At 37.5% G+C, this 26855-nt stretch overlaps 1 protein-coding gene across 4 annotated transcripts in view; it reads left to right on the top strand.

Annotated features, from left to right (window-relative positions):
* The window catches only part of LOC144975331 (synapsin-like), a 135371-nt gene that overhangs the window by 82489 nt on the left and 26027 nt on the right, over positions 1–26855 (top strand). For all 4 annotated transcript variants that reach the window (XM_078919314.1, XM_078919316.1, XM_078919313.1 and 1 more), the window contains exon 7: positions 24685–24747. In XM_078919314.1, coding sequence (XP_078775440.1) covers positions 24685–24747 — 63 coding nt within the window. The remainder of the gene's footprint in view (positions 1–24684; positions 24748–26855) is intronic.

Genomic DNA, 26855 nt, shown 5'->3' with positions numbered 1-26855 from the left:
ACACTTTACGTTAAAAATAGATGATATTGGTTCTCTATTTTAAAACGGATTCCAACCAGATTTTAAAATATTAAAAAAAATTCATTAAATTCTTGAGTCATTTTGGTCGATACAAGCAGCACGTGTCGTAGTTTGCCCTTCACTTTTCTTAGAAATCTGTTAGACTCTTGTGCCCCGACTGTTGTGTTTTCCATGTGGCTAGGCAGATAGGGAATGAGATTAGCGGATGAGTAGCGTCCCTTGATTGGACGTCACCTTACACTTACAGAGAGAACGTCAATTTGGTTTTGAAGTGTCTCTAATAACGTTTCCGCCGGTGACGTCACAGACTATTGGTGACGTCCAATCAAGGGACGCTACTCTTCCGCTAATCTCATTTCCCATATGCATTGATCCTCTTTGGTTTAATTTATTTTTCTGTTCAGCATCTGTTTATTTATCCAAATTCTTATTAATTTATGAGTTTTTTTCCATGAAGTTACCATTTTTAGGGGTAATCTCAATGTTGTTATAGTGTCAAATAGTGAATTTATGGTGATCACCGAATACCGGCCATTTATCTGGTGCTTTGAAAATACTAAGACAATATAAACAATTATGATTTCATGGTTCTCCACAATAAAATTTAACGATATATATATATATATATATATATATATATATATATATATATATATATATATATATATGGGGTGCGTGTGTTTCTAACTCTTGGGTACAATATCTAGAAGATTTATGGAGTTCCATTGGTTTAAGAGTGCGCAATAAAATAGAGAAAAATAGGCTGTTTTCCGGTGTTGACTGGAAACAGGCACAGAAAACCATTTTAATTGTCTCTCTTTCTTCCTGTTGCTGGCAGATTTCACTGAATTAATTCTCTCAGTGTCACGTGACCTTACGACATGACTTCTACATGGCTTCATCACGCAATCTTGTATTTTTCGGGAAGGACAATGAAAATGGGTTATCTTTGGGGTTATTTTAAGATTTAAATAACCTAAAATAAGACGTAAATTTTACGGATATCTAGATATTATCAGCATGCAAAAGTAATTCTTCAGACATCTAAAGCTAATGGAGCCAGAGTATATCCCGGTTTTTGTAGTAACTGTTTGCTGCCCTTTAGATGGGTTTCTGTCATATCACTAAGTGCATTCCGCCAGATAATACCGCGTTCGTGTCGCCAGGGTCGTCGGCACGTCCGAGAAAAAAGCAAACGTCCCATGCATCAATCGATTCGCGGCCTGCCGATCGGAAAATGCGACGGCGGGGATGGCGAGCTGACGCGTATATTGTCCCTGAACGTCGAGAGCCAGAGTATGGCAAAAAATGAGCTTTTATCAAAGCTATTGGCCGTTCATTGCGTTGATATCCTCCTTTTACAGGAGACCCACCTTTATTCAGGCGCGCAATCTTCCCGATTCCAGATCCCAGGCTATACGGTGGTCCAACGCGAGGACACCTCGAGGCTCAAAGGAGGGGTTAGCGTTTACGCTAAAGAGCCATCGAAGGTAAGGGTCATTGAGAGCGTAACGGACAGCAATGGGGTGAACCGAATTTCCGTGGAAGTAGGTGGACTGTGTTTGCATAATATATACAAAACACCTAGAGCGACTTGGACTACACCACCGGTACCGGTGGTCAGCCATCCTTCCATCTGTCTGGGAGACTTTAATAGCTACCATCAGGAATGGGGCTACCGAGACTGCAATGAGGCAGGAAGACAACTCCGCTCATGGATGGACTGTAATGATCTACACCTAGTGTACGATCCTACAGCCAAGGGTACCTTCCGGGGTACCCGCCATAAGAAGGAGTATACTCCAGACCTCACCCTCGTAACGAAAGGCGCGAACGGTGAACCGCTGCAGGTGAAGCGGACAGTCCTCGGGGACTTCCCGCATAGCCAGCACAGGCCGGTTCTTGTCACAGCTGGGGTGACAATACCGAGGGTGCAGTCTCTCCCACTTTGCAGATGGAATTTCAGGAAGGCTGACTGGGAGGAATTCAGTTCCTATATCGAGCAGGTCTGCCCTGCCATTCCTCCCAAGTCCAAGAATATAACCAGATTTAGTAGGCTACTGGTTAAGAGCGCTCAACGCTCTATTCCACGTGGCAAACGGAAATTCTACACCCCTTGCTGGACAGCAGAGTCGGAAGAGCTGTACCGAGAGTACCAGCAGACCCAGTCCCAGGACACAGCCGATAGACTACTTCAGTCTCTGGCAGAGGGAAGGAAGCAACGGTGGCAGGAGACCGTGGAAAGTCTCGACTTTACACACTCCAGCCGCCACGCTTGGCGTTTGATAAAGAAATTGGACCCAGATCGGAATTTCGCGAAGGCTGCACCGGAATGCGAGGCAGACACAATTGCCAAGAATATTAAGAACCGTAGTAAGCGGGTCCCTAATCAGGCTTTTGAGCGCGGTGTCCGCAAGGCGTACCGTACGATTTTGGACTCGCTACCTGCGGAGGAGTCGGACTGGACGGCCCCGTTCAGTCCCCGAGAAGTGGGTGCAGCCATTAGCGAAGTAAAGAACGGCAAAGCAGCAGGGATATATGGTGTATATCCCGATATGGTGACGCATCTGGGCCCCAGGGCACGGGCCTGGCTAGCAGAGGCAATGTCTGACATCCTTGCAAATGGAAAGCTTCCACAAGTGTGGAAGCACGCGAAGATAGTTGCCATCCTGAAGCCAGGGAAGCCGGCGAAGGAGGCAGACAGTTACAGACCCATATCGCTGCTGAGCTGTCTTTACAAATTGCTGGAGCGTGTTCTATTAAACCGATGGGGGCCGGTCCTAGACGCTGCCCTGCCACCCGAGCAGGCAGGCTTCAGGGAAGGGAGGTGCACCACGGAGCAGGTCATTGCCCTTACAGAGCATATTGAGCACGGGTTCGAGAGAAAACAGCAAACAGGTGCTGTGTTTATAGACCTATCAGCGGCGTACGATACGGTCTGGTGCGATGGGTTAATGCTCAAACTTGCAAAAATCATGAGGTGCAAAAAGACCTTGAAGTTGTTCTCTTCGATCTTAGGGAAAGGCAATTCCACGTCGCGCTGGGAGACGTCACGAGCAAAGTAAGGAAATTGAAGAATGGGGTCCCTCAGGGGTCGGTACTCGCGCCAATGTTGTTTAACGTTTACATTAGCGATATGCCGAACACTTCCTCCCTGAGGCTGGGATACGCAGACGACTGGGCACTCGTTACTCAGAGTAAAGTGTGGACCCGTCTCGAGAGCGTACTCAGCGAGGACGTCACCAGACTCAAATCCTACTTTGACAAGTGGTACCTGAAGATGAACACTTCAAAAACTGTGGCCACTGCATTTCACTTATGCAGTGGTTGGCACACCCGTAAACTGAATGTCCTAGTCGGGGACCAGCCACTCCCATATGAGCCGCGTCCAAAATATCTAGGGGTGACGTTGGATCGCAGCCTTACCTATCGGGTTCATCTCGAAGGGGTTGCCCGGAAGATAGAGAAGCGGAATAGTCTTCTGAGGAAGCTGGCGGGATCGACTTGGGGCGCTAGCCAAGCGCTCCTGAGAACATCCGCCCTGGCACTATGCTATTCCACCGCGGAGTATTGCGCTCCAGTGTGGGGTAGAAGCAGAAACGTTGAGAAGGTGGATGTAAAACTTCGCAAGTCGATGCACATAGTGTCGGGAACGCTAGCAACAACCCCTAGAGAATGGGGCCCGGTAATGGCAGCGATCCAGCCCCCCGATGTCCGGAGGGAGACCATTACGGGAAACTGGCTGAGTAAGATCAAAGAGAGAGGGAATGGGGATACCCCTCTCATGCGCATAATGAACGGTGCCCCCGTTTCGAGCCGAAATAAGTCCCGGCAACCCTTGTACGCAGAATCCCTGACTACGGACAGAGCTGCACATACGAGATGGAAGTCGGTTTGGACGAATTCAATCCCTCGTGGGGGCGGGGACCTACACTCCTCTAAGCTTGGTGAGAAGTTGCCAGGCTTTGATACCAGTAAGAGGAGACACTGGGTAGCTGCGAATCGACTCCGGTCGAGGAGCTGCCTAACGGCCGGTGCGTTACATCAGTGGGGTCTAACTTCCTGTCCAATATGTCCACGCTGTGGGCAAGAACCCGAAACGGCAGAGCATCTAGTCGAAAGGTGTGTTGTGACGATGCTACCAGGCGGGTTCGCGACGGTGCACGAATGCGGACCGGACTTTGCTGATTGGGTCGATCGTCATAACATAATAGTGTGAACCATAAGAAGCTGCAGCTGCCGCCAGATCGAACAACCCGGGTAACTCAATAGCCTTCAACAGTCGTGACGTCACTTTCCTCGTAATGACGCATAGTAACTTAGCAACTTGGCGGACGACCTTATGAAATACTTCTCCAACGAACATAAAAGCGTGTCCAGAAGAGAAAAACATTATAAATCTGATCATGGTTTGACTTTTATACATTCTGATCACATGACACGTGAAAAAGTTCTAGCCAGCATGGAGAATAAAAAGTACCGATTTTCTTTGTTTAGGACCAAGCTGCTCGTGACATCAGACTATTGAAACCTATTATGGAAAAGAATCTCGACGCACCTGCCAATCGATATCTGTCTTTTATCTTTTTAAGGCTAGTGCTCTATCAACTGAGCTATCCGGACCCATTATAATATCAGCTTAGGAATTGATAAATGACTCATTAATAATAATTATGTCCATGATAGAAGATGAGATTCCTCTAGAATAATCCAGATTCGCTGATATTTTATGTATGCCCAACTCGAGATGTAATAAAAAATCTCTGAAACTCAATAAAAAATTAAAATTCTCGATTACATGTTTAGCGTCTATCAAATTGCATCTTAATCTTTGTATCTGAGTGAGTTAGAAGTTGGTGGTTGCCTGCCCTGTGCTGGGGCAATTTCCTTGGTGAACCGCCATGCGATTTGGGATCCACTACATTTCCATAATGTCATAAATTTCATCCAATTCATCATCATATCGTGTCGCGCCAGTGGTGGATCCTTTGGATGGCTTCAGGGGTGCAGCCTCTCAGGTCCATATCACTGATATGTGGTCCAAGTTTGCACTCGTGAAGAATGTGGTCCATGTTTTGAGCCGTGTGTCCACATTGACATCGGCAGTCTGGACAAAGTCCCCATTTTTGTAAGGTTGTTTTGGTCTTCCCCACTTTAGACCTTGCCCGGTTCAGTGTCAACCAATCTTTCCTGGGGAAATTTACTCCGCTTGGCAGTTCTTCTTTGGGTTCCTGAATGGCATCATTTGGGCAGCAGTCCCATTCTTTCCATGAATGCATTCATAATCGCTCAACTTACCCGTTGATAAAACCAATAACCAAAGGTTCCTAAATGAGCAATAAAATGGAGAGAAAGATAAAGGCAGTAAATGTGACTCATACATAAGAACAACACAAAACAAACGAAGTTTCGGCCTTTGGCCTTTATCGTTGATAGCTGGTTAAGCAAATCTCTGATGAAAAAATAAAAATAACAACACCATCTTTGAGACGGAATCAAACCTGGCCATATCATGTCAAAAACTGAAAGTAATGATTTTATGCCACAGAAATAGAGCAATATTATTACGCAATACCCACCAAACGTGCTTAACTCGCTTTACAAATGTGTCCCCAGTCAACAGCACCACTAAGGACTAGGCATGACGCCTGATAGGCGATTTTTTTCTTCTACAGAGACAACGCTGTTTTGCACCTGAGTAAGGTGAGAGATTGTAATTAAAGAGCCTTTTTCCATGGACTCAACTATGCGCTCCCTCAGAGCATGACTCGAACTCTTGACTGTTCGATCTGAACGCGGGTTTCTTACCACAAGACCACGTAGCCGCACATAGGATATTTATCATTGTCTAAAAGTGTATGGCTATGATACGTTTGGTGTTAGATAATAATGCTGTCACGTAGCTGCATCACAGTGAATGTCTAGAAATGTGAGTCGTTTTAATGTTAACTTTGTTGTAATGTTTTTGTCTAAAACGTTTATCAAAATTATATGCATGTGTAGTAAGAAATCCACGCTGTCAGTCCTGTGACCTAGTTACTGAAATCTTATGACTATAGATAGTATGCGCTTGGCTAAGAAGCTTGCAGCATTGCCATCCGGAAGTATAACGGACCAACAGACAAAAATATGTGTAACCTTGAACGCTTATAGTCTGGTTAATACGGTTTAGTGAGAATTACTCATAAACGCGGATGGCAAAAAAACAATAACAAAGGCCTGAGTGACGTCAACTTCATTCTATCTATAAGGTGCGGTAACCTATGCCAACAGTGCTGTCAGGTAAAGTTTTAAAAGTGCTTCCTAACCTCCTACTCGTAATCCAAGCGTAGAGTTTTTTCAAGTTCATACCTAAAATACACCTCTAAATTATTAGTTATAATTGAGCTTTTTTGTATAGCGGAATATCCACTAAACACACCCAAAATGCTTTACAAGGGGTCCCTAGCCAAAAGCATTACCTAACATGAAAGAAACAAGACGTTAAGCTAACTTTTTTTTTTTTCTGACAGAGATAATGCTATTAAAAGGTAGGTACTAAATTTACACCTGAGTACGGTGAGAGGATGTGAGTTAAGAGTCTTTTTCAAAACATAGCTCTCGATATTAATGCTGATGGCAGCGTTGTGACACAATTGTCTAAAAAATGATGTCTATAATTGTTAGTGGTAAAACACAATAACGCCGTGTTGTTGTTCTTTTTTCTAAAAACACAATACGGATAATCATGTGTAATAATACAATGGATGCTATCAATATTATTTTGATTAATTTGTATTGTAACACATGCCAACGATGCTGTAAGTGTAACGTAATTTTGTGTGTCTAATTTTTTTACTTTGAAATCTAATGAGAAGATAGTTAACTTTAGAGGTCAAAACTGTCACATTAACATAAATAAGTATCCTAGGCTTTGGATTCTGTGATATCTCTAGCCGGTCAATTCAGTACTTTTTATAAAATCCAATTTCTGTTTAAATGTTTTTATTATCACGTCACTTAGACGTTTGCCTTGTTGTATGCGTCACATATAGATATTTATTTCACACCATACAAATCCCTTGTTAAGAATCACTGTATACTATTTTTTATATCCCTTTGGTTTAGTGTAAAACCCAATTTTACAATAATATAATTGCAAAAGTAAAATAATAATAATACTAAGAAATCCCTATTATCCTCTGTTTAAAAAAAAAAAAACAACAAAAAAACTTAGGAGTTCAAAAATATTTTTCTCGCAAGCATCCGATTTTACTATAATTATCTACGTGTAATGATATCTTGGCCACTCTCATGCATCTTTGATTTGAAGTAGACAATTTCTGTCAGGAGGAAAGGAGGGAATGACAATTGTTTGTCAGAAATAATATTATAGATCATAATATTGGATGGGTATTGTGAAGATGTTCTAGTACTCCTTCCTTTGGAATTTCCAACTCAATTCCAATCCTGAGCTCAGAAGGTCTCTTAGCGGTATTTGGAACTCGTTCGAAACTCCAAACATTGGAGTTCAAGAATTTATTTTAAACTATCTGTCAATATATAATTCATGTATACATTATATAGATCGGAGTCTAGTGGAAAAAAGTTTGTAAAATGTTTTATCCAGAAAAAAAAAAGAACATTGGGAACGGAGTTTTGCAATTATTGTTGCTCACTCGATCACTTAGCACGTAAAAAGTAGATTGACTTTGTTACAAGGCGACACACGGTAACCCTCACCTCAAACATCTGTAACAACTAGTACGTTATCTTACATGAAATAACTGGCACACAATATTGTTTTTCCTGATACTGTTTGGAATCGTTGATATAAATCAAATAAATGAACATTTTGAGCTTATAGCCATTTTATGAAAAACAGAAGACAAGTTTTTAGAAAGACAAGGCACAGAACTGATTTTTTTTTACTTTCCATTCCTGCGCAGGAAGTTAAAAACTGTATAGATGCTGTCCGCTTGGCTAAGAAACTCACAACATTGCCAACCGGAAATATAACAAACCAACACACAAAACTATATGTAACTTTGTACGTTTATAGTGCGTTTAATACAGTTTAGTGAGAATTACTCATAGAATTGGATGGCAAAATAAAACAATAACAAAGACCCGGGTGACGTCAACTTCGTTTTATTTATAAGTAATGAAAAGGAGAGGGCAGGGGGTGGGGGAGGAAGGGGAATGGGTGAATCTTTATTTTCAATTAATGTTTTTTTTTTCATTTGTTCTTGGAAAAAAAAATATTTGCGTCGTTTATAACAACAATAGTTATGCTTCTATCAAAATCATATAATTAATATTGTGTTAATTTATAACCATTCCGAGCTTTAGGATGCCTCTTTCCGCTCTTTACCTTCCCGATAACTATCTGTTATTATTTACACGTCCGATATCCCAAGCCCAATGTTAATCTCCTCCTTATTGAAATGGAAATACTCTCAAGCCAACGCAAGATGTTCTCCATTACATCAATGTAAAAACAAGCTCATAGTTAGTAGTTATATTCGGTTATCATCAGATGTGTAAATATCTGCAACACCAGCTTAGAATGATAACAATTTAGTGTTCTGTTCCAATGCCACCTCACTCTGCTAATTCTAGTTTAGAATCGATTATACCTTTAAAAGAATAATCAATCCATTCTGTTAACATTTAGTCAGATTTGAGTGTGCTAGAGGACAAAGTAAGATTTTCTTTTTTTTTTTTTCACTGTTTTTTTTTTTAAATTAGGTTCTTATTATAACAACTTTCTTCCTATTAAAATATGGGTCAGGAAATTAGTGATACCGAGGGCCGGTCCTGTTGTGGTGAGGAAAACCACTTATTTTGACAATTTACGTTGTTATTTATATTCCATTCAATTTTACTATTTTACTATACTCCAAGATTTTCTTATATGCGAGTGTGAGAATAATAATAAATAAAGATCAAAATCGGTAACTTCTTAGCTTCATGGAAAGTTCTCGTAAACTAGCTCCTGGTTTTTGGCTCACTGGCACTATGATATTTTTATTCTATGCTTTTATCTGGTACTAAGTTCATCAATATTGATTTCAATGCCAGCTCCACCTTTTTACTGAATATTATATTCCGTCAGCATTCGCCGGTAACAGCACAGCGTTGTATCTGTTGAAAACAGCTTGTATTGGTGTCATTCAGGCGCTTTGTCATGTCTCGTCCCACATATTAGGTGTTGCTGTTGGCTCGGGACCCCTTGGAAAGTACTTTGGGTACATCTTAGTAGATACATTGCGCTATATTAAAGCTCAGGTTATCTAGGTTTTCTAACTAGATGTGTTTGTTGAACAATGTCGTAATTGTAGTTTTCATTGCCAAAGTAAACTTTTGAAAGTGTATGGATCTAAGGACGTAACTTGTTTTTCAAGCAAAATATTACATTCCAAACATTCTTATGGCTATAGGTGTGTTTTTCTAAGTGTTTTGTGACCTTATAAACCCGAGACACATGGAATTGATCAAGCAATATTGACCTTTATTGAAAACAATTGATGTTAAATATCAAATGTCAATCCCATGTCAATTAGAAAGCATTAAAGTTAACGTAAAAGTCAACTCTTTTTATTTTAATAATATTTTTCAAAGGTCAAAGTTTAATTAGAAACTACTTGATTATAAAGAAAAGAAAATCGAAAGATACACACAAAAGACATTAGGTTTTTATTGCTTTGAATAAAGCAAGCAATTTAGACAAAAGGATATTATAGTGATATATCAGTCGTAAATAGATTTGTATGAAAACAGAACAAAATGTGACTTTTAACTATTTATTTTTGATTGCGATTTACCTTTTGTATGTCACATCTAAAATTTACAAAACATTATGAAATGCATTGAGCATAGCGCAGCAATTAAAAATAAGATACCAAGATGCCCTTTATTGATTTTAATTCCTAATGACATTTTATTGTGCATTAATGACTCATTTCCTGGACTGCCCATTCTGAGGGTACTTTATCATAATTTTTAACGGATTGTTTAAATTTGGTTATCCTAAATTATTTAACACAACAAATTGCTTTTGAGGTCATAAGTACATTAGAATAATGATAATATTGTTTCTGTTTTGCCCACAAAATAATTTTTAAAATTGGTTTATTTGTTTTGTTAAAATTGCTGGTAGGTAAATTTTCTTTAAAAATATGAATAAATCTGAACATTTTTACGAAGCATTTTTACAAATTTTACCTGGTCAATGCTCTTCAACACGTTACATTAAAATGTATTCCTCCAGCAGACAAAATTGAACCATATTTTCATTTCGCACAGTACTTACCATAAGGCGTCCTGCTTGTAGTTCACTGCCTATATAGCCAGATCATGCATCCTTTGGACAGATTATTTGAGTTTAACTATCTTAAATCGAAAACAATTAATAATTTTAAGGACAAAAATACATTGGATATAATAATCTTGTTTGTGTTTTCCAATGAAATAATGTAGAAAGTGTGTTGTACTTTCTTTTGTTTATCTCTTGTTCCCATCGCGCAAAAGAACATGAATAAATTTGAATAATCCATCATGTTTCTCGACGAAAAGAATGAGTGTTATCAAATTTTTTTACGCCGCGCAATGACGAATTATCTCCTCTCTTTTATCGCACACATCACTTCGTCCACGCTTAGATAGTTTCAATGATAAAGAATGGGTGTATGATACCATCTCATCTCCTGCAAAAATTAAAAAATATTCCATTGAGGGTTCTTGATATAAAATAAATACTGTTCAACTTCTCTGTTTTAAATCCCATTGTTTTGTCATTTCATCTTTCCCAAACTATTATTATTCTACCCCAATGTATGAAATGTATATAACATTTTCCCATAAAACTGCTCAGTCAATGTCTCCTACTTAATAATAAGTAATGAACTCTGACAAAAAAAGAACAAAATGCCAAACACGGAACGTTTCGGGCTCAAAACATTTCCTCAGCCAATAACAAAAAAAAATTTATAAAAACATTGGGATTTGATATAGATATTTATGGTTTTATTGCTTTTTTATTATTGTCTAGAGAAGGGTTTAGAGCCCGAAACCTTTCGTGTTCGGTATTTTGTCCTTTTTTGAAGCTGTTCTATTCATTTTTGTTCATTACTTATTTACAGGCTACAGCTTTTAGCAGCTTAATATCACTTCTACTTCATAATGTGTGTTTTATACTTGCTATGGTAGAAATTATTGTGGGTCAGAACAAAAATATTGGGATATTATTCTTTTTTATTGGTCGTTGGAACTATTAGGTATACACGCCAGTCAACACTTTGCTAGCCTCAATAAAATAATTGAATAAGAATCTACAGAAGTTTAACATTGTCTGAACAAGAGATAACTAATCATTTATAAATTCCCGTTAATCACCAAAAAAAATCACCCTTGTAGCATGTTGATCTCTAAAAATAAATATAGCATAATATTACTTGGCCTGATGGGCTCTCGATAGCTCAGTTGGTAGATCACTCGTTTCACGCACAAAGGGACCGAGATCGATCCCGGGTGCAGTCGAGATTTATTTCTGACCCCCCCCCCCCCCCCCCCCCCCCCCCCCCCCCCCACCCCCCACCCCCCTTGTCCACCCAGCATTGAATAGGCAGCATGAATCTGTTAGATTTGGCGGAAATTACTTTGGGATAGAGAATAGCAAACAATTCCTATTGTCCGTTTCGCGCTATATAAACCGGGGAAAACTCCAGCTCCATCGGCCGAATGGCTCTGAAGGACTGCTTTTACTTTGGCTGGATCAACTTTGGTCTGGAAAATAGTTAAACGGCGATCTGGAAGAATACATGTTGTCCATGTTTTTATAGCTTAGTAAGTTATAAAGTAAATTATTCTAATCTTTTTCCTTTACAATAAACGTAATAATTAGAGGTTTTATAGGTCAAAGTTTCTTCAATTGGATATATATAAATATACAAATATTGCTCAGATTGATATAATTATTGCAATAAATACCATTATTAACCCAATACTTACATAGTAAAAGAAGCCTTCATTACTCATCTTATACTCATTTCAAGGCATAACGCTATCTCTATAAGCTATAAAAAATTAGAACACATAAGCAATACATGGTGTGTTACAAAGCTTTTTAAAATTATTCACTTATGTGTTGTTAGAAATGCTAATTCTAATGATTTGGGTAGGATTATATTAGTTTTAGTTCGAAGATTGAAAATATATTCATAGATAAGTTTCGATATCGAGTTAACTAGAGCTGTGGCTAATTATATTTATCGTCATTCAAATTTAGGAACTACCTTCGCCTGTTTTCCTGTTTGATTTCATCTGTATGTCTGTCTGTGTGTGTGTTTGTCAGTAGTGCTATACTTTCAATATCCCAAGCGCCAAAATATAAGTGTGTCATTTCATAATTTCTTTCTTTTTTTTAGTTCAAATATTTCAAACAGTGTGGTTATCCTGTTTACAAATCGTGTTTTTTTTTTAACTTAAGCATGATGTTTGGTTGAATTTTAATATAATTAGTTTTGATTATCGACTGCAATGGGGTTATATTTCTAGTTTATATAATTTTTCATCATCATAAAAATAGTATTAAGAAATTTTTAAGACAATCAATCGTCAAAGTGAATAATTGTGTTAAATAGTTTCAAGTATTGTGAAATGAGCCCATAAAGTACTTTTAAAAAAACTTTTTGGTGGCAATGCCATCTAACTTTGCTATTTGTATAATTAAGAATTGTTAGTTTCTGGTGATTTAAGATTCATCATAGATAAAATCAGTAGGTTAATTTTATTTTCAAGTCTAATCTATCATGGATCAAACCATCTACAAAAAAAATAATATTAAGTTTAGGTTTTTGTCTTTGAGTTTATCACTTAAAATACATTAAGGCATGCATTCCATTTGATATGATTACGACTATTAACTGTTCGTACAGAACCCATTCAATAGGTCAATGAAATGCTTTATTTCTCTTCATTTATCATCCAAACCTGTCAAAAGCTATGAAATAGTTGAACTTTTTATCATAGGCAATGCATATTGTGCAGATGTTAGATTGATGATGGAGAAAGCACATTATTACAGCACAACGTGTGTAGTAACTTTACAACACGCTATGCACTTGTATAAGTGTGTCAAGCTATTTAGCTGGTGTATTGGATGCACGATACACCGTATACTTATTAATGTTACGAGATGCGCTTTACGAACATTGATTTTATTATAAACTTGTTGCATACATTTGTAATTATATCTAAAGAATACACCTTTTTATATTTAGAATATTAAATTAATTAGATTAGTTTAATCATTGACGACTTAAGGTTAGAAAAAGAATATTATTACTAATGTATGTACAGCGCCATAGAAATTAAGCTATATTGGCGCTCGTGTTAGTTGCCCTTAGATTTAATTTGAATTACACCTCCTCGGGGTAAGAATACTCTTCAACAGTCGTAACGTCACTTCCTTCCTAATGACGCATGGTAACTTAGTAACACTGGCTCTAAACTATCGGAACAATGGCGGACGCCGTATGAAATATTTCTCCGGTGAGCATAAAAGCGTATCCAGAAGAAAAAAAACCCCATAAATTTGATCATGTTTTGACTTTTACACATTCTGATCACAAGGCATATGAAAAGTTCTAGCCAGCATGAAGAATAAAAAGTATTAATTTTCTTTGTTTAGAACCAAGATGGCCGCCGTTGCCGGGCGTCGTTACATCAGACTACTGAATCCAATTGAGGGATTAGTTCTATGCCATGCCCAGGTCCAGGTCGCTTGCCGCTTGCTACAGGCGACTGATGAGAGTGACGATGCCAGTGGTCTAGAAAACCAAGTTGATGAATTTCTGTTATTTTCCTTCTGTATCAGTACGATATGCATAAATTGTAATTGCTGAGCTTACATAACACAAAAAAACATCCACGGCATTTCGATATTATCTGAGGCTAACCTGGACTTGGGCATTGTGTGGAATTTGAGGATTTATATAGCGCAATATCTACTAACCGTGCTAAAGCTTTAAATGGGGTCCGTGGTCAACAGCAAGGCTTAAAACATAAGATAATACTACTATTTTCTTAATAACAGAGACAACTCTGTAAACGGCCAGGTACTCAATTTACACATGAATCCGGTGAGAGAATGTGAGTAAAGAACTTTTTTTCCAAAATCCTCAATTAACCGCTGCTCAGAGCGGACTCGAACCTTTGACTTTCCAGTCCGAAGGCACAAGTGTCAAACCAGTAGACTACATAGCCGCAACAAACTACTTCAATGGGACAGCGTGACTCAGCGGTATGGTATTTGCTTCGTACTCGAAAGGTACCGAGTTCGACTACCGGCTGAGCTGTGTGGCCTTGAGCAAGTAATCTCGCCCTAGCTTACTTTCGCTGCACTGCGACTGACGCCTGGGTTATTTTAGTCTTTCCTTGGAATAGATAATCCTAAAGACAAATTTCCCCTTGGGGATGAATAAAGGAGATTTTATTTTTTCTTATTGCTATTTTATTTTATTTATATTTATTTATTTCAATTGGGAAGCAGGTCCATGAAAGCAATCAGAAAAGTTCTTTATTATTTGATGTAAGTCAAGGTAGAAAGAATAATGAACTGACAAGTAAAATACCAACCAAAGAGATTATTTGTGAGCCATTATCTCGGGAAGACTGAGATAATGCAAATTTAATGTATAGCCAGATATATCACAATTTCGTCAAGTTCAAATGCCTTATTGAGGAGAATAACTATCATACTCCGTATAGTGCTCAATATCAAGAATTTATATTTTGGTCTGTGTAACTTTGATTTGACTTTTTAGTATCTGGAAGACGATGCTATGAACCGAGATGCATGGAGATGTGGCATTCATTAATTATGGCAACCCCGCAAAGACCATTTATCAGAGTACTCGCTAAAACCGGCAAACGGATCAGTTCTGTCCCTGGTGCAGTCAATTTTTTTCGGACCCATTTTTTCGGGTCACTTTGTCTGTTAGATCCAGCGGAAAGTACCTTGCGAAAGACTAGATCCTATCCTAAGAGCAGCAAGCAAATGTCATTGTTCGTCTAACCCTCCTAAAGAACCGTGAAAAATATAAATGTCTACCCCTCCCCCACTCCGCTCTCTCTCTCTCTCTCTCTCTCTCTCTCTCTCTCTCTCTCTCTCTCTCTCTCTCTCTCTCTCTCTTCTTTCTCTCTCTCCTACTTTCTCTCTCTTTGCTTTCTCTCTCTCCCTCTCTCTCTCTCTCTCTCTCTTTTTTTTTTCTTTCTCTCTCTTCTTCTTTCTCTCTCTCTCTCTCCTTCTTTCTCTCTCTCTTTTCTTTCTCTCTCTCTCCTTCTTTCTCTCTCTTTCTCTTTTCTTTCTCTCTCCCTCTTTCTCTCTCTTTCTCTTTCTCCCTCTCTCCCCCTATCTCCCTCTCTCTCTCTCTCTTTCTTTCTTTCTCCTTCTCCCTCTCTCTCAATCTCTTTCTTCCGCTCTCTCATTCTTTCTCCCTCTTTCTCTTTCTACCTCTCTCTCTCTCTTTCTCTCTCGCTCCATCTCTTTGTGTTTCTCTCTCTCTCTCTCTTTCTCCCTCTCCCTCTCTCTCTCTCTCAATCTCTCTCTCTCTCTCTCTTCCTTTCTCTCTCTTTCTCTTTCTCTCTCTCTCTCTCTCTCTCTCTCTCTCTCTCTCTCTCTTTCTTTCTTTCTCTTTCTTTCTTTCTCCTTCTCCCTCTCTCTCAATCTCTTTCTTCCGCTCTCTCATTCTTTCTCACTCTTTCTCTTTCTACCTCTCTTTCTCTCTCGCTCCATCTCTTTGTGTTTCTCTCTCTCTCTTTCTCCCTCTCCCTCTTTCTCTCTTTCTCACTCTCTCTCTCTCTCTCTCTCTCTCTCTCTCTTTCTCTCCCTCTCTCTTCCTTTCTCTCTTTCTCTTTCTCTCTCTATCTCTCACTCTCTATTTCTTTTTTTTTTGCATGTGTATCTTCTATCCCAATCCTAAATCCAAAGTTCAAATCTTTCCCTATAACGATGCACTCTCTAAGGACGACTATAATCCCAAGTCTGAAATTTATTTTCAACACAGAGAACAATTTTTTAAAAAATACTTATCATAGTCTTTTGTTGTTTAGATTGATGAATAATTCCAGACTAAGCCAATATACCATTCTGAATTCACTTTCAACCTTTTCTCGCTTTCTTCTGACAAAACATTTATTTTCTAATTTGGCCATAAAAGTTGAACCTCAAAAATATCGATATTTCAAATTGATTATAATTTTTTAACCTATTGGTATTTGTCACCAGTGCCCTAAGCGGGTATTTGGTTGAAATAAGCTGAATTTTATAAAATGGATTTGATTTCAAACAGATCTGAAAATATGAATTATTTATTGTTTCTTGCTCTTCAGACAGCTACAGTGGAATCCGCTTAAAATAGTCAACATTCCTAAAACCAGCTTATGCTTAACCCTCTCCTTACCACCAACAGCAAAATCGTCACAATTGTTACGACACAATATCGGGACATTTTTTTCTTATTTAGATTTTCTTTTGCACATCACAATGATCTTTGTTCAATTAATAAGAACCTAACGTTGTTTTGTATCTAGAGAGATTGTTTGAGTTTTAACAATCCATTTTTCTGCTGGGTAAGCCTGCCATTTTGGGAAAATACTGAAAATGATCGGTATGGAGAGGGTCAAAGTTGACACTCGCTTTCGGATCGGGAGGTCCTGGGTTCGAGCTTCGCTCAGCGCATAGTCGAGTCCTTGGAAAAGACTCTTTACTCACATTATCTCACCGTACTCAGGTGTAAAATGAGTACCTGGCCGTTAACAGCCTAGTCTCTGTCCGAAAAAAGATTGTAATATCGCCTAACAGATGTCATGTTCCGTCCGACATGTTAAATGTTGCTGTTGGCCATGGACCCCTTGTAAAGCGCTTTGAGCACGTTTAGTGGATATTACACTATATACAAATAAAAGCTCAATACATTGGGCTCTACACAAATGTTCAATTTGCTTTTTCCCCGATAGCTCAGTTTGTAAACCAATTGACTGATAAGCAAGATGATCGATATCTGCTTTTGGTTCCATCTGGTTTTATCTTTTATCAATTCAGCCGCCAGCAGGTGGCTGGGTCTAAAAGACCTGGAGTAAAGTAGTTTTTAATTGTCCAAAGCAATACTCACGCTCTGATAAGAAGTTGTTTATCTTAACTTAAATGTTATAAGGCATAAAATTGTTTCTCGTTGTATAGATAGTCAGTGTGCGCTTGGCTTAGAAGCTCATTATAAGATTGCCATCCGGAAGTATATCGACCAACACACAAAACTGTGTGTATCCATGAACATTTATAGTCGGGTTAATACAGTTCAGTGAGCATTGCTCATAAACGTGGATGGCAAAAAACAATAACAAAGACCTGAATGACGTCATCTTCAAACTATCAATAATGTCATTCTGGGCCGTCAGGTCATATATATTTAGGGGCAGCGTGGCTCAGTGCTACGGTCTTTGCTAATTACCAGAAAGGTACCGAGTTCAATCACCCACCGCTGCGCTGTGTAGCCTTGAGCAAGTCACCTTGCCCTAGCTCACTTTGCGGCGCTGCACTGCGGCTGACGCCTGGGTTATTCCAGTCTTCCCATTGTATAGACCCTAAAAACAAATTTCCCCTTGGGGATGAATAAAGAGAATTTTATTTTTTTTTTAATTTATTTATTTATAATATTATGTTCATTCTACTATTTTCTCTCCGTCCTCCGTAATATTAATATCTCTCCGACAACATTGGACAGGAATAGGCTTCAACAGTTGTGACGTCACATCCCTCGTAATAACACATAGTAACATAGTCACTGGTTCTAAACTTTCAGAACAATATCGCTGACGCCCTTATGAAATACTTCTCCGACGAGCATAAAAGTGTATCCAGAAGAGAAAAACATTATAAATCGGATCATGATGTGACTTTTATATATTCTGATCACATGACATGTGAAAAAGTTCTAGCCAGAATGAAATTTAAAAAGTACCGATTTCCTTTGTTTAGAACCAAACTGCTCGTTGCTGGGCGGACATGACATCAGGCTATTGAATCCGATTCAGCTGCTATAATTATAAAAATTCTCGTTTTCGCACAGGAAGCTTTGGTACCACAGGAAGTGACATCATCAAAACAAACAGCCTAAGATTGTTTGGGTTTGTTGAATTTCCCTAGTTGCAAGGCATTCATTTCCTCTTCAGGGACTTTCGTTGAGCATTAAAAATCTCCTATAACACAAAAATCAATATTATCCCGGGCAGAGTAAATACAATTCCTAGTTGTAGATTTTAATCCTTTTAGAAGAAATAAATTATTTTAACCATTTAACTACCGCACTCTGGGGAAAAACAATTTTTTTAAAAAAATAGGCCAGAAGACTCGTCCTGACAATATCGATCGATTAAAATGACCCTCATCTTGGCAAAGATCTGTTACTCCTGGGATTTAGCGAAGTCCCAGGTTTGAGAGTTTTTGCCAAGATGAGGGTCATTTTAATCGATCGATATTTGATGGACGGGTTTTTTTATTGCCAAATTTGAAAATACGTAGTTTTTCCGAAGTATTGCAGTTAACTGATTTTAAACGAGATTGTATTACATCCATGAATATTATTACAAAAGTTATGAATGCGTCTTAACTCACTCAATCCTAGAGATTTTTGCTATTTTTCAAAATTGGAAAAAAAATGTATTAAAATGAGCATGTGCATACATAGTTTAATTCAACTATCATTAACATGCAAAAACTAAAAACTTTAGATTTGATATTACACCTATAATTTGTCTCAGAACAAAATGTAATAAATAGGCACGGGGTAAATGTAACCCGGTAAACTACGGATAAAGTCGGTGTTAGGGTTGAGTGAGTTAACGTATGATTGTTTTGAAAGAAAAAAGGGATTATACTTAAAATACTGGCTTCAGTTTATTGATGAGGTTTTAGTACGGGTGTGGGTCCCTTTCTGAAATTGAAAGGTGTGTTAGTACAAACAATTATTAGATATGACGTATAGATGTTATTGTTCTCTCTCTCTCTCTCTCTCTCTCTCTCTCTCTCTCTCTCTCTCTCTCACACACACACACACACACACACACAAACACACACACACTCGTTCTCTCTCTTTCCTCTCTCTCTCTCTCTCTCTCTCTCTCTCTCTCTCTCTCTCTCTCTCTCTCTCTCTCTCTCTCTCTCGCGTTCTTTCTTTTTTTCTTTTTTTTTTTGGTCTTTCTCGTTCTCTTCTTTTTTCTCTTTTCCCCCTCTCTCTCTCTCTCTCTCTCTCTCTCTCTCTCTCTCTCTCTTTCTCTCTCTCTCTCTCTCTCTCTCTCTCTCTCTCTCTGACATCCATTTTCTATCCAATTCTGAGTACGTTTAAATGTTTTCAAGTAATTTGTGTTTTGATTTGTACAACTATGTGTCTTTGTCATATGACTTTTACCTTTGGATGGGAAGGTGCTGGGTTTGAGACCCACTCTGAGTAACGCATCGTTGAATCCTTGGAAAATGCTCTTTACTCACATTCTTTCACCGTACTCAAGTATAAAAGGAGTACCCGGCCGTGAACAGTGTTGTTTCTGTCTGAATAAAAGAACAGTGTATATCGCCTAACTGGGGTAATGTTTTGTTCTACATGTTAAAAGTTGTTGTCGGCTAGGAACCCTTTTTATAGCGCAGTGAGCACGTTTAGTGGATATTGCGCTATATAAATGTTGCAGTTTGAGACATTTTAACATGCCGCTTTGTGATCTTTTGGCATGACACTCGCCTCCAGACCAGTAGGTCTCTGGATTGAGTTCTTGGAAGAGGCTCTTCACGTACATTTTCTCACCCTATCCTGGTGTTAAAACGAGTACCTGGTACCAAAGCTTCCTGTGTGAGAACGAGAATTTTTATATTTATAGCAGCTGAATTGGATCCAATAACATGATGTCAAGTCCGCCCAGCAACGAGCAGTTTGGTTCTAAACAAAGGAAATCGGTACTTTTTAATTTTTCATTCTGGCTAGAACTGTTTCACATGTCATGTGATCAGAATGTATAAAAGTCAAATCATGATCAGATTTATAATGTTTTTCTCATCTGGATACACTTTTATGCTCGTTAACAGCGTTGTTTGTCTTCGTCAGAAAATAGCTTGTAATATCATCATACAAGTGCCGTGTATCATTCATGATTTTGTGTCCGCCGTTGGCTTGTCACCACCCACAAAGCAATCTGAAGCAAGTCAGTGGATATTCTCTTTATAAAAGCTCTAGTTGTTTTGATCCATTGACATTTCAATAAAAGGATTTTAGCCAAAATGAAATGTTTCGTCATAGCATAGTGGGCGGCATCTGTCGATTTGAAACCGTTAACTCACTCAACCCTAACACCGACTATATCCGTAGTTTACCCGAGTTACTTTTACCCCATGCCTATTTATTTCATTTTTCTGAGACAAATTATAGGCGTAGTATCAAAGCTAATGTTTTTAGTTTTTACATGTTAATGATAGTTGAATAAAACTATCTAGAATATGCACATGCTCATTTTAATACATTTTTTTCCAATTTTAAATAGTAGCAAAAGTCTCTAGGATTGAATGAGTTAAAATTTTAAAAGTAAAACGTAGAAAAATGACTGATGACTTAATCTCTAGTCCTAACTCATTTCCATCCAATAATGGTTTTATTTTTGTCTCTTGAGATGCCTCTATACTGCCTTACTCCGGAAAAAAACAACAACACGTAGTTAAAATTTTGGCCAGAAAACTCGACCTTCAAATATCGATCGATAAAAGTGATCCTTATCTTAGCAACAAGAAAACATTCTTTCTCCTAGCACTTCGCCAAGTCCCAAGTTTGAGACCATTTTTGTTTCAAGATGAGGGTTATTTTAATAGATCGAAATTTGAAGGTCGAGTTTTCTGGTCAAAATTGTATTTAAGTGTTTTTTATCAGAGTGGTGTAGTTTGGTGTTGGTTTCAGTAGTTGACAGTGACTGTTCATGCTGAAGTACCAGCTCATACGATCGAATATTGTTGTGTGTACTCACGCACTGTCGCATCATCATTATTAGCTACCACATCTTCATAATGTTATGTAAATATGTACTCAAATATCTTAATGACTTCGAGGGCCCCACTTTAATTGATTATCAAATAAAATGAGTAGGCTGATCTGGTGCTTATCACATTATATTTGTTGTTACTTCTAAAAATAAAGCGTTTTCTGTTATGACGTCATATTCTCATCACTTGGTAAATACTTTGCTCCCTAAAATCAATACGAAAAGGATAAACAGATGTCCTCACAACTTATTTAGAATATATTTTACAGCTAGATAGAGCTAATTTTAGTTTGCATTAGTCTACTTTTCTGTCCAAAGGGTTTCATGTGAAAAGTTAGGGAGCATGCACTAGTGAAAAATAAAAGTCTAAAAAGATATGTATAAAAAGAAAGAAATCATTCCAAAACTTTCAACGTTCTTTGACCTGGAATCGAACCTCAGGCCTACTGAATACCAGTCAGATGTGTTATCGCCATACCAAACCTGAAGTTCATTTCCCAGTCTTCGAGGAAGGCTGATTATTTGGGGCATGATTGTTTTCTTATATTTTTTGTTTCTGCTTTTTCTGGCCTTGAATTTTTTCTCAGATTTTAATCGCTGCAGAAGACGGGACAAACACCGGGTTCATGAGCCTTAAGGCTGTGGACTATTTAAAAAAATACCAAATTATTGAGGTTCTATGAAAATAAAATGTCAGCCAGACAGCATCCGTTTCTATCCTATCCCTCCACTATTGTCTCAACAGGACCCTCTTTTTCTATCTTTCTGTTGTTTGTCATTTTCTTCAGCGGCAACTCCAGTATTTCATGGCTCAGAATTTGTCTCGTTTCTGATTTTTTTTTAAATTATTATTATTGTTCTGTAGCCAGCCAACGCATCCTGATATTTTTTCTTGACAAAAAATAGATTTCTTGTATTGCGTAGAAGTATCTGAGCTTGTCAGGTTTGTGAAAACCGATTCTTTTCCCCAGACTAGAGTTAATGACTTTCTAGACTTCTGGATCTATTATAACAGACAAGGTTTTATCATTTTCTATAAATATGTTAACATTGTGTAGCATCAGTGCTGAAAAAGTTATACGATTAGAATTTTTTTTATAAAGTTGAATCACATTGTGGAGGTGAAGCAATTACGCCATTGTAAATCCATAGAAATACCGTGTATTAATTTTCCTTCTTAGTGAGGACACATTGAATTTTAGGATACTTGTGGAAAACGTGTAATAATATTTGCGTGGAAATATATATCACAATGTGAAATTGAATGTAAGCTTCGATCTAATGTTAGAAAACAGATAAAATGGACGTTTCGGGTTTCCCCATTTTTCAACAAAACAGGATGAATGTTTTGTTGATAAAGGGGAAACCCGAAAAGTCCATTTTATCTGTTTTCGTACATTAAATTGAAGCTTACATATTCAATTTCACATTGTTATTTATTTCTTCGAGCTTCGAGCAGCAACATTTACAGTACGTGGAAATAATATATGCTATGACGAACAGGCAATCATCTATATTAATTATTGTAATACAGTATACTGGATTGTAATACTGTATATTGGAAATTAACATACGGAAACGAATATTTTGAATCATCAACGATCAAAATCGGTCCGCTAATAAAGTCTGTTACTGCGAGCAAATGATTTTGGCGATTCTCAGATGGCGATTCCCAACATCAAAAGATAAATACCATTTATCATTACACCCCAACAGATTTTATAAATAATCATCAATCAGTGAATGATAGAACTACCCTTAATTTAATAAAGGTTTGCAACTTGCTCGTATATAGATATGAAGAAGAAAATAGTTTTATTGCTTTTAGATTTGTCATTAGCTCTGTGCTCCTTGGAAAATATTACAAACCGACAGTCCGGAGCAATTTTGACCTCCAACCCTTCTTATTAATGAACAAAAGTAACAAACTCAAATTTTGAGTGCTTCATAGTGCTGCCTCGTGAGACAAAAAGTTCATCCCTTTCAAACTAAAAGCTTTTTGGCCGGAATGAACAATGTGCCCTCTGGCCTCAAAACGGTATTTTTCGAGGTGATTTATAAGCTAAAAATAGAATTGTTTACGTTTAAGAATATGACTGGTTTTATTAAACTATTATGTTTTATTGAGGAGAATGAGTTTATTTTCTTTAATTGACTGGAGAAACAAAACTGAAATTGGAAATTTCTCATCACTTTAATCTTAAAATTCTTTTTTGAAAGTTAAATAAAACAACAATTTTGAATCGCGTTCAGCCCGGTAGAATACCGTTTTGAAGCGAGAGGTCACAAAAATGGATTTGTCTCTTCCTGACAAAAAAGGGCGTTAAAAATGGGCAGATAATTCGACATGACCACCTTTCAAAATAGATTACATGGTAGAGTCCCGATGGGTCTTTGACTATCACAACGGTATCCAGTATTCGAGGGTAGGAGGGGGAGGGGAGGGGGGGTGTTGGTTTTTTTGTACAATGTTTAGGTTTTTCATGTCAGCCCGTTGAACGTGAGGCTTAGGTGTCGATATTGACGGTTTGAGAGTGCTAGAGGTTTTATTCAGACCTTCGTTTTCAGCACGTAGAGTTCGCCTCGTATTCCCCCTCTCATGAATATTCATTTTATACACTATCGACCGGTTTCAGAATGATGATTGGGTTGTCAAAATTCCTGCTTGTCCAACAGGATTTTTTCCCTGTTTCTTTTTCCCAGATCATTTTTTTTTATTTCCCACGTTTTAATACCATTTTAACTCTTTCCCGGCGTCGGTTGTCTGCAGATGATGAGGGTCAAACATTTGGAGAGAAAAAAACAAAAAAACGTTTTAAAGCATAGTTTTTATGAACTCCAGCATAATAAGTCCTTGGACAAGAATCTTTAAACAGACCGCCCCACTCGGATATTCATGAGAATCATGGAGCTTTGTGGTCTAGTGGTATGACATTCAATGCGGACTGGAAGTTCCTGGGTTCGAATCCCGATATGAGCGGCTCTAGAAAAGACTTTTTACTCAAATTCTCTCACCGTACTCGCGTGTAAAATGAATATCTGGTCGTTAACAGCGTTTTCTTTGTCGGAAAAATAATTATTTCGTCTAGCAGGCGTCACGTCTCATCCTACAAGTTCAGTGTTGCTGTTGACCAGGGACCCCTTCTAAAGCGCTTTGAGCACATTTAGTGGATATTGCTCTATATAAAGCTCACTCTCTTTTTAATCATTGAGCAGCGATGCGGCTTTGTGGTCTAATGGTATGACATTCCATTCAGATTGGAAGGTCCTAGGTTCGAGTCCCACTATGAGCGGCGCTAAAAAAAAAAGACAGTGTCAGGTTATGAGTTTACAAAGGCTGTGGTCAACCTGATATTCATTTGTTGGTATGGAACATTATCATCTAGTAGATGATAATTTGTATGGAGCTCTATGGATTGAGCTAGCAGCCAAAAAAATGGAGCTCTATGGATTGAGCTAGCAGCCATCTTACTCGTATCTTGACTCTTGACATTTCACAGAGATGAGCTGCTTCTTATGCCGTTATAATACCATTGTTGAAAAAACGATCAATGTACCTACTTATTCTTGCCTCAGCTATTGTTTTTTATCTTTTTTACCCCACAGCTTATTACCCCCAAATTCCCGGTCGTCGTGAAAATTGGACACGCACACGCTGGCATGGGGAAGGTAAGAGTAATAAAATACTTTTTTCATTTCTCTCTTTAATAGTTTTATTCTTATAAAATCTACTTATTATGTCTTTGGTTTGGTTTCTTCTTGTTTTCATTTTAAATTTTATTCATGTTTTTGATCGTTGGTTTGAATTTGAGTTTTGATTTATTTGTTTTGATTTAATTTTCTTAATTTTGATTTTTGTTTTGTTTTGTTTTTAAATTCCTATTACTTCTTGTTTTATAATTTCCCTTTTCTACTCAGTTTTGATTTTTTTATTAAATCTATTTCTGTTATTATCTTCATTTTCTAACATCTTCGTTTAGATTTTTCTTTTCCTGGATATTTTAATGAGCTCTTTCATCGCATAATAATGTTAAATAAATGCTCAAACTTTAACATAGACATTGGAGTCATTGGAGTATTATACATGAGCCTGGAGATATAGTATACTCCTTGTCTTACATAAGCTTATTACCGATGAAATCTTACACCAAGATAGGCCATAACACATAAGTAAATTTTTAATAGCCGTTTCAGATATTTTCACCTCGTAATTTCTGTAGTATAAAATTAAAAGTAATAACTTACTGCCATGATAATACTAAGATATGTCTCTGGTATATCAGCATTAAGTCATTTCTACCAATTCACTCAGACCTTAGGTATTCACATTTGTAAAATATTTGACTTTTTCAATTGAATCAATCTAGTTTAGGTATTCACATTTATAAAATATTTGACTTTTTCAATTGAATCAATCTAGTTTAGGTATTTGTAAAATATTTGACTTGGTCAATTTAATAAGACACAGATTGGTTTTCACATTTATTGTAAAATATTGACCTCTTCAATTGAATCAGACTGTCAGTAACTTTGACGCTTTACCAACTACACCACCGGGATTCTAAAATAAGATTTTAAAACAAAAGTAATATTAACTAATTTTATGATAAAAACACCTAATAAATTTTCAAAATCTTCTTCATTAGGTAAATAATCTTTTGATTTTCCCGTTCCTTGTTTAATTTCGCCCTGGGTTTGTCTTTGTTGATTCCTTAATGAAGTCAATGAAATTATGTTTACATGTTTACCCCTGAATTATTTTGTTTGTTTACAATCTTACGTTGGATATTTTACCCTGCCACCCTTGGTTTGTTGTTTTGATATTTTGGTTGATTCCCTTTTGATTTATTTTCTTATTCTTAATTTTCGTTCATTTCATGTTTGAAATCAACTACAAGTATTGGGGGGGGGGGGGGGGGGGGGGGTTTATTGGTTATTGATAGTATTTATATTATCTTATTATGTTTTATCATCATATAATTCATTTAACTATTTCTTTAATAATTGTTAATTCAGTTATTGTAAAATGAACGTTCATACATAAAGAGCATTTCAACAGACTCCCTATTGAGATACGCAATGCTTCGTGTATTCTCTCAGCTGGTCATAATATGGAATGAAATACAATTCCAAACACTGCAAGGGTCCTTTTAGGCATCCTTCCTATTTGTATTGGCGTTCTTACAATATTTGTCTTTGCTACCATTTAGTACTCATTCATACCTGAGTCGAGCGAGGTTCTTTCCACGAACTGTATCATCAAAGTTATCTCTCACCACTCTCAATATGGCTTGATATTGTCATGAGACGAGCCGCCGTTACAGCCGATACACCGATGTTTTATTTGTTGTTTACCCTATAAAAGCGCAGTATCAGTAAAGCCCAATTTGGGTTGATCTCATGTTACTGTTCTCTTAATGAAAACCGCATGGTGCGCTGTTATGGTCTGATTAATAACGGGGAAAACTATGTTTTAAAGAGATTTATTATCGCTTTTTTTAGGATTAATAATGCATTCACTTTTATAATACACTTTTAATTTACTTAATTATTTTTTAGATTTGTTGAGTACCACTTATTCACATCATTTATGTAACAAATCATCTCAAAGTAGTATTAATTCGGTGTGAAAGCTGTGCGGAAAATTGAGTTTTAAGATTAACTAAAGTACTTGAGTTTTTATATAGCGCAATATCCACTAAAGGCGCTCAAAATGTTATATATGCAATGCTTAACATGTAGGAATAAACACGGTGCCCGTGAGGCGATGATACGTC

The sequence above is a fragment of the Berghia stephanieae genome, chromosome 6 (genome assembly GCF_034508935.2).
Source record: "Berghia stephanieae isolate SIO BIC M18660-M18661 chromosome 6, UCSD_Bste_1.3, whole genome shotgun sequence".
Lineage (NCBI taxonomy): Eukaryota > Metazoa > Mollusca > Gastropoda > Nudibranchia > Aeolidiidae > Berghia > Berghia stephanieae.
Note: the sequence above shows the minus strand (reverse complement) of the source record. Positions and strands in the feature narration are given on the sequence as shown.